General features: G+C 64.0%; 1 protein-coding gene across 9 annotated transcripts in view; it reads right to left on the bottom strand.

The window, feature by feature from the left end:
- Positions 1–1,410: 1,410 nt before the first annotated feature.
- BRF1 (BRF1 RNA polymerase III transcription initiation factor subunit) overlaps positions 1,411–14,786 on the bottom strand; it is a 69,527-nt gene continuing 56,151 nt past the window's right edge. For 4 of the 9 annotated variants that reach the window (XM_067708956.1, XM_067709612.1, XM_067709353.1 and 1 more), the window contains 9 exons: positions 14,568–14,660; positions 10,293–10,562; positions 8,682–8,743; positions 8,040–8,121; positions 7,840–7,895; positions 7,233–7,489; positions 3,786–3,837; positions 3,077–3,251; positions 1,411–2,507 (listed from right to left, as the gene is read on the bottom strand). In XM_067708956.1, coding sequence (XP_067565057.1) covers positions 2,470–2,507; positions 3,077–3,251; positions 3,786–3,837; positions 7,233–7,489; positions 7,840–7,895; positions 8,040–8,121; positions 8,682–8,743; positions 10,293–10,562; positions 14,568–14,660 — 1,085 coding nt within the window. In that variant the 3' untranslated portion in view covers positions 1,411–2,469. Of the gene's footprint in view, positions 2,508–3,076; positions 3,252–3,785; positions 3,934–7,232; positions 7,490–7,839; positions 7,896–8,039; positions 8,122–8,681; positions 8,744–10,292; positions 10,563–14,567; positions 14,661–14,786 lie in introns of those variants that run through there. The other 5 variants (XM_067709037.1, XM_067709275.1, XM_067709446.1 and 2 more) reach the window with 3 other exon arrangements.

The raw sequence follows: 14,786 nt of genomic DNA, 5'->3' as shown, positions 1-14,786 counted from the left end.
CCCCCACCCCCCATCCAGGCCTGATCGCTGCCACCACAATGAGAACCTCAGTGACCCTGACCATCAGACGTCAGAGTCTCCTGAGGGCCCAGCTCTGCTCACCGAGAAGCATGGGGGGCCGCCAGGGCCCCTCTCCTGGCCTGCTGCCCAGGCCGCCCCAGGCCCCTGCAGTGCCCACTGCCGCCACGCACCCAGCAGGGCTGCAGACATGGGGGGGGGAGAGCCGTCAGGCTGGTGTCCCGTCCACGTAGTTGCAGGACCTTTCCACACCCTGGCGATCCTGGAAGGGGCCGAGACTTGCAGGGTGCTGGGGAGGGAGTGGTAGCCTGAGCCCCTCCCTGTTGGGGGCCACTCCCCAAGGCCTGCACCTGGGAGGGCTCTGGGCCAGCGGCTGGAAGGCCCCGGCTTTTGGCAGATGCCAGGCAGTGTGAGTTCTGGGGCCCTGTCTCCTGGCCTCCCCTCCCTCGATTCTGGGGTCAGACGAACAGGTTGTTCTTCGGGGTGGGAGGATGGCATGCAGATGTGGGACGAAGGTGCACACGGGCCTGCACGTCCCCCTTGGGCCAGCCCGTGGCAGTGGTAGCCTGCCCACAGGGCGTGGGCTGAGCCCAGAGGCACCCCCAGCCACCCTGGGGCTTGACTCCTCCAACCAGACGCCACCCCCGGTCACCACCACCAGCCCCCAGACCTCCCCTTCCAGCAGCCCCCTGCCTCCCAGCGTCCTGTCCCCAGCGGGGGAGGAGGCAGGGCTGGGAAACCAGCCTCACTTCACCTCTGGGCCTCGGTGCTCCCCTCCAACCTCCACCACCTCCCGCTCCCCTCCGCTCCGGCCTCGGCGGCCTCTCCTCTGCACGGAACACCCGCTCGCAGACCTGAGCCTCACCTTACGGGGCTGGGCAGCACCGGTCCCTCCCACCCAGCCTCCCATGCCTCCACCCGGACCCCCTTCTTGCCCAGCCTCCCAGGGGAACCATCCAGCCACAGCTCTGTCTTGAGAGCCAGCCCGGCCCAGGCACAGCCATCGCCCACCAAGGAAGCCAGCCCTCCCCCTCCCCCCTCCCCCGCCTCCAGCCCACCTCCCGGGAGGTTCCCTGAGCATGCCCCTCCCTGGTCACCTCTGGTCCGGCCCACCATCTGCTCCCTGCGCAGTGCAATGAGCCCCCAGCCCGTGAGGCTCCTCTAAGAGCCGCTGCAGCCAAGCAAGCTCTCCTAGTCCCAAGAGGGGCCCAGGGCCAGGATGGCCCACAGCTGGGAACAATGGCGCAGGGACTTCCTGTGAGAGTGGACATGTCACAGATGGCCCCCATCAGTCAAGGCCAGGAGCATGGAGCTTGGAGGGCAGGTACCCCTGCCTCAGCCTCCCTCCTCCAGGGAGCCAGACAGGGAACTGTAGACCACAGACTCAGTGGGTTTCTGCTTAAGGAACGATCTTTCTGTTTCACCAAGCCAACCCTCCACTCCAGCCTTGCAGGAGCCCTGGAGTCCAGGCTGGCTGCATGGTACAGGCCAAGGGGCACAGCCAATGGCCTCAAAACGCCCCCCACCCCGCAAACTCTGATGCACTCCGGGAGGGTGCACTCTAGGAGGGGTCTGCCCACCCCAGGGGTGGGGGGGGCGCTGGGCCCTGGTGGGGCAGAAGCATCTGCCCTCCCCCCAAGGACACCTCCAGGGAAGCGGTGCCCAAGCCCAGACCGAGAGTGGTCCCTGGGCCTTCCAATGAGGAGGCCCGGCCCGGGAGGCTCTGGGTGGCAGGAACCACCCAGAGCAGGGCTGCCAAGCTCGAGGCCCCTCTGCCGGCCATGCCTCTGTGGACGGCGAGCCTGATCGCAGCTCAGACAGGAAGCACCTCTGGCTCCCTCACCCAGGCCGGCCACGCAGGCTACCCGCGGTGGCTGTGCACGTGTCTGCCGAGTGATGCCGGCTGGCCAAGCAGCCTCTAGGCTCTTCGGTGCAGATCTGTGGGGTCCCCAGGGCCCAGGCAGTGGCTGGGGACTTCAGCTGGAGATACACAATCAATTCTGGACCAGCGGGACACAAAGTGCTTCTCAGACATGGCAAGGAGATGAGGGGCGCAGGGAACCCAGCTCCACACAGGCAGAGGAGGGTCCTGGAGCCCGCCCAGCCCTCCACGCACTTGGACAAGTGGCTGGGGCTCCCTGTGCCTTAGTTTCCTTCCGTGGGACACGACATTGCCGCCTGCAAGGGTTCTTGGGCCGTGAGACCCACCTCTGAGCAGATACAGACAGGTGGTCTGGCTCCCCTTGCTGGGCAGAAACACTCCTCACGTTGCTCAAAACACGGCCGCAACAGACAGCAAGTACCACAAAGGCCGCTTGTGGCTGTGGAAGAGGGCGGCAGGGCCGGCGGGCCGGCACCCATCTTGTCACCAAGTCTCGGCGCTCACGCCTGTGAGCTGGCCCCAGAGGCCCATCTGACCCCTCAGAACACTGCCGGCAGCAAGGTCACGCCTCAGTAGCCATCGTCATCGTCGCCATCACAGCCGTAATCTGCAAAGCACAAAAGAGTCATGGACACTGAGGGGTGCCGCGTGGTCAAGCAGCCCAGGCGCCGCACGCTGCACCCGCCACCGCCCACCTCGTGAGCGGCGCCCCAGGCCACGGCCGCCCCAGCGAGGCTCCAGCCCCAGCCCCGCAGGCCACAGCTGCACGGGCCCCACCACCACTGACGGGGACCACCGCGTCGGTCCCTCCATCTCTGCAGGTCCCGGGCGCAAGCGCCCACGTGAGCAATGCAGAGAGTGGGAACCTTTCTCCTGCTGGACGGGCAGCCCAGAGCCCCCAGTCTGCACAGCAAGCAGGTCCTGGCCAGCTGCTTCTAGCAGCCTGGGCCTCAAAACCAATACAGCCAATCGTAAGACGCCAGTTCAAATTCCCTTCCGAGGTGCAGGCAGGGGCCTGTGCCTCCTCCGGGAGCCCCCGCCCCGCCCCGGCCGCTTGCGGAGGCTCTCACCCGCTCACCGTCGCCGCCCATCATCTGCAGGCAGGGGCCCGTGCCTCCTCCGGGAGCCCCCGCCCCGCCCCGGCCCCGGCCGCTTGCCCTTGCAGAGGCCGCTCACCGTCGCCGCCCACCATCTGCAGGGCGCTGACACAGGGCTCCCCATCTTCCTCGTCGGGGTCCTCCTCGTCCGCGTCCTCCTCTGGGTGGTACGACACTGGCCCACTCTCCACCACGACCGCTGTGGGCCTGACGGGCTCGGCTTCCAGGGAGGGGGTACTCGGGAGCAAGGCCTGCTGGCGAGTGGGTGAGCTGGGGACAGAGCATGGCTCCCAGGCCACCGCAGGGGAGTGCTCTCCGGGGCAGGGGGGACACTCCCCACCCTTCAAGAGTGGTCAGCAAGGACACCCGATCCCCCGAGCCTGCCCCTGCGGCTGCCCTGGGACCCCGCAGGGGCCCTGCCTCTCCCTTTTGTTTCCTAGGCCAGACCAGGACCCCAACAATAAGAAGGGAAGACCCTTGAACCCCAAGACAAGGAAAGAGGGAAGGCCACTGACCACGCTGGACCCTGGGACCTGGGCCTGGCTTCCCACACGGAGGATTGCGATGGCCGTGGGCTGGCACACACTGGTGGGCTCAGGCTTTCAGGCCCCGGGCCGCCCCTGGGCCTCAGGCCTCCCCTGGCTGGGCTGGGCTGGGCTGGGCTGGGCTGGGACTGCCGGAGCAGCGGTGCTGGCCCTCCCTCCCTGACACGCTGCTCACAGACGCGGTGCTGGGCGTCTGCTCTTTCCCAAGGATCCCTGTCCCCCGGCTATGTCCACACAACGCACCTCTCCCACGGCCACCTTCTTAGCTGGCTGCGTCGACACCATCGGCCTCAACCTGGAAGAGAGCACAGCACCGTGGCCTCAGTCCAGGCTGCACCATTGGCCACGAGGACACGGCCCCGCTGGAAGGCCCGTTCTCTGATGGCAGCATCTGGCCAGATGTAAAGGATGACGGTGTACTGAGGCTCCCATGGCACCACCCTGACTGGGTCTTGTCCACCCAGTGGCTGCGCCTGGGCCCTGAGCGCTGTCCTGTCACCTCCTCCACCCAGGCCTGGCAGCCCACCCTGCCCCGCCCCAGCCCCTGCATTGTCCTTCCCCCGACCCCACCGGCTGGGCAGGTGGCTGGGTGAGTGGGCCGCCCTCTGGGCCTCTTCACGTCTACCCAACAGACACGGCGCAGGCAAGGTTCTTCCCCGGGGCCTGGGCGAGCACTGGGTGCTGGGATGGGGGCGCGGGGAGCCAGAAGCAGCCGGAAATCTGGATTTTTGTATGAAAGCTTCTTTTTAAATGTTGGCAGCAAATTCAAATTTCATTGAAGCCACTCTGCAGGGCGACAGAAGGTCCCTCTGGACAGAACCCCCATGTATTCGTCAATACTTGATGAAGGATTAAAAACTAGAATCACACTGCCCTGCCACCCAGGCACTCCAGGTCCCCCAGGCCAGCTGTTTTCTGAAGCGGTCCTGGGCCATCTGCTCCCTGCCACCCCCCATACTTCCAGGAGAACGTGTAGAGGCTGCGGGCAGCAGCTGCTGTGGGAGACCCCTGTTCAGTCCTCCCACTGGTCCATCCTGAGTTTTCCCTGTTGCTGGAAGAGGAGGAGGGGGAGAGGCACGTTCTAAGACCCAAGCCTGCCCCGCCCCGCCCCGCCCCACCCCTCCCCTCCCCTCCCCTCCCCTCCCCTCTCCTCCCAGCCTGAGAGCCTTGGTTGCACCCTCCGCCCCACCACGCCCACAGCACCCCCCTCAGTGGGCTTGTTCTTCTTCCCTCGGACCCTCCAAACACAAAACTCAAGGCACTTTCTACACAAAACCCACTGCAAGGGGCCGGGGGCGCACACCAAGGCTCCCCGGATGCCGCTGACCTGCCCAAGTGTGACGGCGGGACTCCCACGGGAGATGAGGCAGGTCCTCCTCCCAGCCCTGGCCGCAGGAGCCGTCCAGACCCAGGGACCCGCCCACCAGACCTGTGTAGGGTGGCCAGGGCAGGGGCAGAGCCCATACTGCAGCCACTTCCCTCCAGGGCACAGTTTGAAGGAAGATGGGCGGGGGCAGGGAGGGGGCGCAGGTGATCGAGTTGCACCCACGGCGGCCCCAGCCCCGCACACCCGCTACCCTGGACCCTCCTAGCTATCTGGCCCAGCCCTGCTGTGACGTGCCAATGAACGCTGGGCACACGGGGAGTGGACCCCGTAACAGCCGCCGACAGTGGACACCTGACGGCGGGGGTCTGGCCCGTCAGGCCAGGTCTGGGCAGCCCGCCCCGTGAGGGCGTCGGAAGCAGTGGTTCCGGGGTCTCACAGGAAGCCCTCGCTCTACACGGTCTGGGGCTGCAGCCTGGAGGAGACAAGGCGGCAGCTCACGCAAGGCTGTGCCCAAGCTCAGAGGAAGCCCCTCCCACACGGACGGCTCTCCGGGTCCCCACCTGTCACCTGGGGAGACGTGAGCTTGGAGCCACAGCCGTAACAACCTGAGGCCCAGCAGAGAAGTCCAGAGTCCCCAGAACCCAGAAGGCGGGAGCCAGTGGCGTGCTCCCTACCGACCGAGAGCCAGCCTGGCTGGGAGAGCGCGCCGTTAGCGGATGGGGTGAGAGGGGCTCCTGACGTGAGGGCCGGCAGGAGGTGGGTCTGGGTCTCGGGCCCTCCTCTCAAGGCGCATCCGGCAGCCGTCCACACACGGTCCTGCGTGCAGCCGGGTGACTGGCTGGGCCTCTCAGGGGGGTCTGCGAGCACTTGGGGACACGCTCCTCCCTTCAGCCCACAGCCCCAGCCAGCCGGTGGCCTGGAGGACCCGTGGCTGCCCCACAGGGCCACTGCCCCACCACTTTTGCAAATGCACTGCGGGCGCCAGCCACCAAAATGCTCACGGCCGGACGGCGAACACCATGTCCACGAAGGAACAGCCGGACTGTGCGGCCACAGCACCTTCCATTGACAAACACAGGCTGCACCTGAGCTCTGGGAAAGCAGCCCCCCTCACCCCCGTGCATGGTGATGGGGGCAGGGGATGCCGAGCTCGGGGGTGAGGCGCCCCCTCGCCAAAGGGCAGGCTGAACAGGACAAGGCTGCCTGCCATGACCCGGGAGCACATGCAGCGGCCACACCGCGTCCAGGCGGGGGGGGGGGGGCGCTTCCCAGGCTCCAGGAGAGCGGGCGTGGGCCTCCCGCAGTGCCCACTCTCGTGCCTGTCATCAGAAGGGAGCATGGGGGCTTCCCTGGTGGCGCAGTGGTTGAGAGTCCGCCTGCCGATGCAGAGGACACAGGTTCGTCCCCCGGTCCGGGAAGATCCCACATGCCGTGGAGCGGCTGGGCCTGTGAGCCATGGCCGCTGAGCCTGCGCGTCTGGAGCCTGTGCTCCGCAACGGGAGAGGCCACAACAGTGAGAAGCCCGCATACCGCAAAAAAAAAAAAAAAAAAAAAAAAAAAAGGGAGCACGGAGACACCCAACAGGACCAGGACCAGCTGTCCGGACACTGACAGGCTGTACTGGGTGCTTGGGGACTTGGGGGCGTGGGGACTCGAGGAACAAGGGAGTGGGGTCACCAAATTACAGAAAAAGTGTCGCAAAAACTGCGAAAAATGATTACTCCCACTTTAGAGAACAGAAATGCAAATCAGAACATCTTTACTTCTCAAATGAGTCAGCACTAGAAAACGGTAGCGACAGAGGAGAGGGGGTGGGGTGGTGGGAGTGCAGCCCCACAGGGCCCTCCCCTCTGGAATCCCCCTCGAGCATAGCCTGGAGCCAGGCTGCGGGCACACCGACCAGCCTGGGCCGCGCAGGGGCTCTCGGCCTGCGGCGAGGGGCACTGCAGAGCTGCCAGGACCTGGCTCCACAGCGGAGGGGTGGCCCCACCAGCCGCCATCAGGAGGGCCCTGTGGTCGAGCTCGCATTTTCCCCACCCTACCCCACTTGCCCCATCAGTGGTTTGCTCTCCCTCGGCAGAGAGAGCAGCGGGATGGGGGACGGGCAGGCAGTGGGCAGAGCAAGGCGGGGGGCCCTACCGGGAGAACGGACCCCTGGGGTGGAGAATGGGCCTGGCCCACAAGTCTCTTCAAACAGAACAGACCCCAATGCAGCAGGACCCCTTCCAGGGCTGAAACCCTGCTCAGCTCCTGGCCAGGGCAGCGGGGGCCACGCTGGACACCGACACTGGTTCCCAGCACACACGTGGGGAATGCCCCGCAGCCCCGCGCCCGCTCGACACCCAGCCCGCCTGGTACGGTACCTTTTCCCCACGCTGGCCACGGGATCAGCCCCGCTCCTCCTGGCTGGCGTTTTCCGCCGAGACAGCTTCCTGGCGCCAGCCCTCTCCTGAGGCCGGGCGTCCTCCCTGTGTGGGCTGCCCCCGCCCTTGCTGTCGAGGTCCCGGAGCACGCTGTAGTTGATCTTGCTGGAGATCTTCTTCTGCTCCAGCATCTTCTCGATGGCCTCCCCAGCCGTGCTAGCCTGGATCGGCTCCCGTCGCTTGCAAGACTTCTTGGGCTCAATGGAAACACAACATTACGCTTCCTGTAGGTCTTGGTCCTATGAACCTGCCAGGTGCCACTCAGGACGTGGGAGCGGGGCTCAAACAATCGGGGTCGGCTGGGGAGTCTTACTCTCCCTGGAGAGTGGGGCACCCGGGCAGTCCAGCGCTATAGGGGCCACTGGGCAGCTGCAATCTGCCCACAGCCCACTGTGCAGAGCCCCGGCCGGGCTGGGCCCCAAGCAGGCTTTCCCAGGTCACAGGGTGGGGGTGGGGGCTGGCCGGGCGTCTGCCAGTGGGAGGCCAGCACAGCGCAGGTTGGGCGGCCGGGAGCTCTCAGGTCCCTGAGGAAGAGGCCGTGCCTTACCTTGTGCTCCTTGTAGATGCCGAGCTCCCTCTCCTTCGCGATTCTCGCTTCTTTCTCTGAAAGGTCAAGGAGCGGGGTCAGCACGGCTGGCGCCCCAGGGCCCCTGGGCAGGTGGGGGTCCGTGAGGCCCGCGTCCCAGGGCGCCTGGGCGGGTGGGGGTGCATGGGGCCCGCGCTCCAGGGCGCCTGGGGGGCACTCACCCCTCTGCTCCCGCAGGTACTCGGCATTCTCCCGCATCCACAGCTCGGCCTTCACGCGGGCTTCGGCCTCGTTCAGGATGTACTGGGGCAGAGCGCAGCACCAGTCAGAGGGCACGCCCAGAGCTCAGCTCCGCCAACGTGCTCCCCTTCAAACACACTGGTCAGGAAGCAGGCCTCCGACCCAAGACGGAACGTGTGTGGAGACCCGGCTAACACCTCGGCGTCCTTCACCCTTTCCAGGCCGGCCTGAGGGCCACATCCATGAACCAACCCCGCAGCCAACGCCCCCCGACTCTTGGCAGTTTGCGGTCCCCCTGGGCACGGGAGCCAGGCCAGCCAGAGCGTAGGGACATAGGTCCCGGAGAAGGAACTGAGGTGAGGGCTCAAGACGCCGACTTAAGAACACGCAGGTGGCCTCAGGCACAAGGTGACTGGTGACAAATCAGGGGAAAGGCTTCCCGCCTGCCAGGGAACAAGCACTGCTGGACAAACTGCTAAGAGCCCGTCCGAACGACGGCAGGCCCAGGGGGATAGGGAGCTGTGCCCCCAGCCCACAGGAGCTTCCCAATGGGGCACAGCCTGGCACCCCACGGACCCCAACCAGCACCCCCGGAAAGGCCACTGAGAGCTCACGGCGCTTACCCTGTCAATCTCGAGGTCATCAATGCCACTGAGGTCTAGCTCACCGTCCCCGGAAGCATCTTCTAAAGGGAAGCACAGCCTGGCGTTTAGGGCCGACGTCCAGTTAAATGAACGCATACATCACCTGGGCCGTCTCAGGACTCCGGGGTGCGGCCAAGGGCTTCTAGCACCCGCTTCCTCCCGGCCGCCAGCCGGTTCCGGCCCCACTCCTGCGAGTGCGGGGCAAAGGCCCAGGCGACACCCCAGCACCTTGTGGAGGAGGCGCGATGCTAACTCGGAAGACCTTCCAGTCCTCACGCTCTCCCGTATAGAGCGCTTTTCAGATCAACAAGCCCAAGAGAGGGGACCTTGGAGAGCCTTCCGGGACCACGCTCAGGACACCCCCAAAACCTGTCGGCCACCACCCTCCTGCCCCCGCTGGTCAACAGCACAACCTGCACGGCCCAGAAACCGGGGCTGGCCCTCCTGTGGGCTGCCCCTCCCGTGGGCTGCCCCTCGTCATCCGACGGTTCTCTGCCCCGTCCTGCTGGTTCCAGCCCGACAGGAACTGGGAATGCTCTCACGCCAGCAGGCTGTCAGGGATGCTCTCCTGTCACGTTGCCGCTCCGCGGCTGAGGCTGGGCGCTCGGACACACCCCCACGCCCCTCTGCGGTCAGCCTTGCTCCCCTTGCTCTCTCAGCTCCAGCCAGCTTGGCCTCTTTCTGTCCAGGTTGCAGTGCTCCCCAGCTGCCTCAAGGCCTTTGCACATGCCCTCTGCTCAGTGCACTGTGGGACCTGCCCCGGGTTCCACTCATATGGCAGCCCCTTTGGGGTACAACCCACGTGTACCTAACTGATGGGCTGGGTCTGTGTCACATCCCTCTCCCCTCTAGACCACCACCGCCACCAGGGTAGGCGTATGACCGCCCATCGCCACGCCCAGCCACAGGGCACGGGAGGAACACCTGAGCAGCGTCCCTCTCACAGAGGTTCCTTGCACACAGACGACAAGCCCTTGGTGCCCAGAGGAGAGGAAGCAGGGCCCACCTTACGGTGAAAATGCGACAAGACCAAACCCACCGCCCTCCTGGAGCTGCCTGCACACCAGGCCCCCCTGGGGGAGGAAGAGCTGGGCCCCTGCACAGGCACCCCGGCACTGCAGGCACTGGAGCCCAGCAAGTGACATCCGTCTGACCAGTGGAGATGCCGCCTTTGGCCAACACTTTCCCACCAGGTTGGGTGCAAAGGTGCGGGCAGGGGATGCCAGTCTGTCCCCGTGGCCCCTCTGCACTGAGGCTTCCCGAGTTGCACAGGGGTAGGAAGGAGCCTCCAGCCACAGCCCGGCCTAACTGAGGGCTCTGGTCAGCGGAGGCGGGTCCCGGAGATGCTGACAAGCTCTGTGGCATTCAGGCATCAGCACAGCTGGGGTCACTGACTGCTCACACAGCCTGCAGCAGAGCTGGCAGTGCCCCTCCCAAGCCCACCCTTCTAGGAGGCCCCTCAGAAGCAGCACCTCCAACTCCCACAGGCAGGCGGGGACAACCCAGGCCTGGAAACCCCACCCCACCCGCCCGGAGGAGCCCCCCACCGTCTCTCCATCCCCCCTGTTCCCCCAGTCCCTGGGCACTCACTGGGGTCCCGGCTCTGGGAGGAGATGCACTCTCGGATGGAGTCCGAGATGCCCAGACTGGCCGCAGTGGGCAGAGGGCCGAGCAGGGACTCCAGGGCGGGGGGCCTACCGCCTCCCTCAGGGCCTCCTGCCTCCTCCGAGCTGCCAGGAATGCCTCCACCAAGGAGCTCCTGGTAAAAGTCCTTGTTCAGGTGGCTGGCAGCGGCCTCCAGCTCTTCATCCTCAGCGTCCTCCTCACCAAATAAGCTGGATGTGGTGTCCTCAACGGAGCCTAGGGACACAATTTCACGCACCACGTGTTAACCAGGCAGGAGGCCAGAGGGCCCGCCTGGTGAAGAGGAGCGTTTCCGCCCAGCAGCAAAAGGCACTTATTCCAGAAGACGCGCCTCGTCCCAAGGACGCCCAACACCCACCCGCCCGTGAATGGGCCTCGGCCCACACCGCACACGCGACGCACAGGTTCACTCAGAAGGGATCAGCTGTGAGCCTAACAGCTAAAACCAGAAACATTCCAGAGAAACAATGGGAAGACAGGTGACTGCGAATTAAACAAAAACTTCTTATACGTGACGCCGAAAGCAGAATCAATAAAGCGCTGATAAGTCAGATTTCATCAAAATTGAGAACTCTAGGGCTTCCCTGATGGTGCAGTGGTTGAGAATCTGCCTGCCAATGCAGGGGACATGGGTTCAAGCCCTGGTCTGGGAAGATCCCACATGCTGTGGAGCAACGAAGCCCGTGGGCAACAACTACTGAGCCGGCGCTCTAGAGCCCGCGAGCCACAACTACTGAGCCCACGCACCTAGAGCCCACGCTCAGCAGCAAGAGAAGCCCGTGCACCACAACGAAGAGTAGCCCCCGCTCACTGCAACGAGAGAAAGCCCACATGCAGCAACGAAGATGCAACGCAGCCAGAAATAAATAAATTAATTAATTAATTAAAAAAAAAAAAAACGAAGACAGTTACACGAATGTTCACAGCGGGTTACGTGCAACAGTCCAAGACTGGAAATAATCCCAGGGTCCTTCCACCCAGGACTGGGTGCACTCGGGGACCACCACTCCACAAAGAGGGCTGATCTAGCGACGGATGGCTCACAACTACACCGAGTGAAAAAGCCAGGAGAGAAACAGGGTACACACTACACGATCCCACGTACGTAAACAACATGACTAATTTCCAGCGATAGGAGGCAGCTGCACACCGGGGTGGGCACTCGCCAGGGCCTGGGCCTGGAATACACACCCCCGACCACGCGCACAGCTCCCTCACACCCTCTCGGCCCCTTGCTTGGAAGCCCACGCCATTACCGTGTGTGTCACCAGACATCCCACAGGAGGGCCAGCAGAGGGAGGACATCGGTCGGTCCACTCTGTCCGCCGTGGGGTCCCAGGGCCCAGCGCCCTGCACGCACGTGACACGTCCTCCGCAGGGAAGGACTCGTACCTGCGTCCGTGGCCCACGTCCTCCTCCACCCCTCCTCCAGCCCAGCCTCCGTCCTCACCGCAGAGAAGGGGACGCGGGAATTGCGGCTTCCTCGCCAGGGCTGGAGGCTCAGGGGCTGTTCGCGAGGCGGCAACGGATCCGAGGAGCAAGACCCACGGCCAAGGCGGGCCAGGCCCGGCCCTTCTTGAGACAACGGATGCAACGTGGAGCTGGTCCAGATAACCAAACGCAGGGGCATGGAGGAGGACACGTCCCCGACGGTCTCCCCAGAAGGGAAGCGTGTGAAAAGCTGGAACTGGAGCAGGAGATGAGTGGCCCCTCCACAGCGCCCGGTAAGCGCGACGGCGGCCACTGGCAGCCGGGCGCGGGCAGGAGAGCGAGCCCGCATCCTCGCCACGGCTGGGCAGGTGCGAACAGGTGCTGCCCGAGAAACAGAGGACTGAAGAAACCACGTGAAGGACACCACTGGGACAAAAGCCAGAGCTTCCCAAGGTCCAGAGAACAGCAAGCAGAAAGGCACCTGAGCAGACATAAAAGAGCTCGTTTCCACTGCTGGGAGAGAAAAAGGTCGCAGGCTGGGTCAGAAAGCAGAGCCCGATTCTCTGCTTCTAGAAGAGGAGGACACGGACGGAAGAGGTGCGGCAGGCAGAGCAGGGACCACCAGGCGTGCCCCCAGGCCGCGGAGGGCGCCAGGCACCAAAAACAAGCCAGCCTCAGCTAAAACACGGCGGCCACCTCTGTCTGCAAGAGGACCTCAAAACTGACGACGTGACCAGTGAGACGCCCCGACAGACACAGAGCCCAGCCCAGCTGGATGGGAGCAGAGGGGGCCTCCTCCCAAGCACCACTGGTGTCTCCAACCAGCGCACCTGAGTCGATGGCACAAGGGAGGGACAGCGCCAGCAGCACACCCGGCCGCAACGCGGTACGTGTGGAAGTTAACAACAAAATCAGAAAGCAAAAGCCCCCGCCCCAACTCTTAACTCCCTCGCTTGACTCTTAGCACCAAGACAAATGTACGCTGCGACTGCGAGTGGCGCGAAGCGTCTGGTGCCAGGACGGCGGGTCGCAGCTCCGACGACGCTCGGGCCCTGCCCTGCATGCATGCGTCAGAGGGAACCAGCCTGGCAGCAACCTCAGTTTACAGCAAGGAGAGAAGCTGTGAGGAGGACAGAGCAGACGGAAGCGGAAATCACCAACAGTGTACAGGAAGGCAGCAGGCCTCATAAATCAGTGCAAGAGCTGCTTGAATGGGAAATCAACAACCCAGCTAGGTTAAAAAACACAGAAACAAACTATGCAGAATAAGAAAGGATAAAAATGAAATCAACCAGAGAAACAATAAAGGCAAAAGTATCGTAAGATACAAGTTTGTCCAAACCTGTGCCTGGATGGGACGCTGTGGCAGCCTGAGAACAGAGAGGCACACCGTCTGGCCAGGCAAGGTCTTCCCAGAACCACGGGACACTGTGGAAATGACGGATCACATTCATCGACCCAGGAAAACCCTGGGTTTCTCTCCGCAGACCCTGCAGACATCAGAAACACTCCCCGACGGCTGAGACAGGACGGTTCAGTGAAAACGGCGGTGGGTGTTTCCTTTACACATAGCAAGGACAATGTGCTATTTCAGCCCAAAGCGTGTGGTGTGTGTCCCGGGCAGCACAGAGGCCTTGCAGGGAAGCCGGATGACGTGCCCGTTGTCACAGGCAAGACTCAGCATGGTCTTTAAGGGTCAAGCAATGGACTAGGCAAGAGCTAGAAAGGAGGGGCCTAAAAATCGTGAAGGGCAGTAAAACACCACTATCTGTAGACGACCTAACTCACCAATTACTTGAATAATCCAATGATGAACTGAGAAGTACTAAGAGCAGTAACAGAATCCCTAACATACAGGAGCATGAAAGCAGCACCTAGAAATCAGCATCTTCCACAAACACCGCCATTGAAGACGCCACTTATGGCAGCAACAGAGAAAGCAGTGCGGCTGGGACCCAAAGCACCTGAGGCAAGGCCTCAGACTCGGAAGAAAACCCCCGGGAGGGAGACACCCCACTCTCGCTCTCGGGGGGAGGAGGCGCCAACCTGCCCCAGGTGATCGACAGAGTGGAGAGCTGGGCTGGCGCAGGCAGCGGCCAGGATGACTCTAAAGATCGGGCGAGAAAGTGAACAAGGGCAGCTACAAACCCCAGGGAAGAGGCGGTGAGCAGGTGCTCGCCCTCCAGACTGGATGACTGATGGAACCGACGCTTACTCAGCACCCGTCCCTGTCCTGTGAGCCAGAGAGGGGGTGGGAGGGCGCCGGCCGCGGACCCGCAGCGCGTGAGCGGAGGGGGCGCCCCGAACCAGCCGGGGTGTCCCTGGAGCACAGCAAGGGAGGCAACGTGGGAGAAATGGAAACCACACGTGCACAAAGAGATCTGTCCGAGGGGGCTCACGGCAGCTTCGCGAGGCCCCAAACCAGAAACGGGGGTGCACAAGAGCTGCGATGGGACGCGGGGAGAGGCGGCAGCGGGGAGGGCTGTGTGGGCCGCGGCCACAGGAGCAGGGCGCGCTCTTTCCCACAGGCAGCGTCTGCCAATGAGTGAGTACCCTGAGGGCAACGGGGACAGGAGACTGGTCCGGAAGACTCGGCCGCCCCGGAGCTGCTGGGGGCAGGGTGGCTCGGGGTGTCCTGGGAGCAGCTGACGCCCAGCTTGGTGCGTGGAGGCTTGGGGCGGGGGTGGAGCCAAGAGACAGGACGCACGGCCACGGTGGGGGCGGCAGGAGGGGCAGGTGCCGGACACGGGTGAACCGAGCCAGTGGGCGAGGAGACGTGGCTGGACTCACCATCTTTTGTCAGGCTGGCAAGGGCCCCCTTTGCCTTTGGCCGGCTGTTTTCTAGTTCAATCTCAATTGCATCCTGGTAGCTGGATATTTCACCTGAAGCAATAAATTAACAGCAAAATGTAAGCACAGGGGACTTCCCTGGTGGCCCAGTGGCTAAGACTCTGCGCTCCCAGTGCAGGGGGCCCGGGTTCGATCCCTTGTCAGGGAACTAGATCCCAC

Source organism: Pseudorca crassidens, chromosome 1, assembly GCF_039906515.1.
Source record: "Pseudorca crassidens isolate mPseCra1 chromosome 1, mPseCra1.hap1, whole genome shotgun sequence".
Classification (NCBI taxonomy): Eukaryota; Metazoa; Chordata; class Mammalia; order Artiodactyla; family Delphinidae; genus Pseudorca; species Pseudorca crassidens.
The sequence above is the reverse complement of the archived record's forward strand: the minus strand, read 5'-3'. Positions and strand labels throughout refer to the sequence as shown.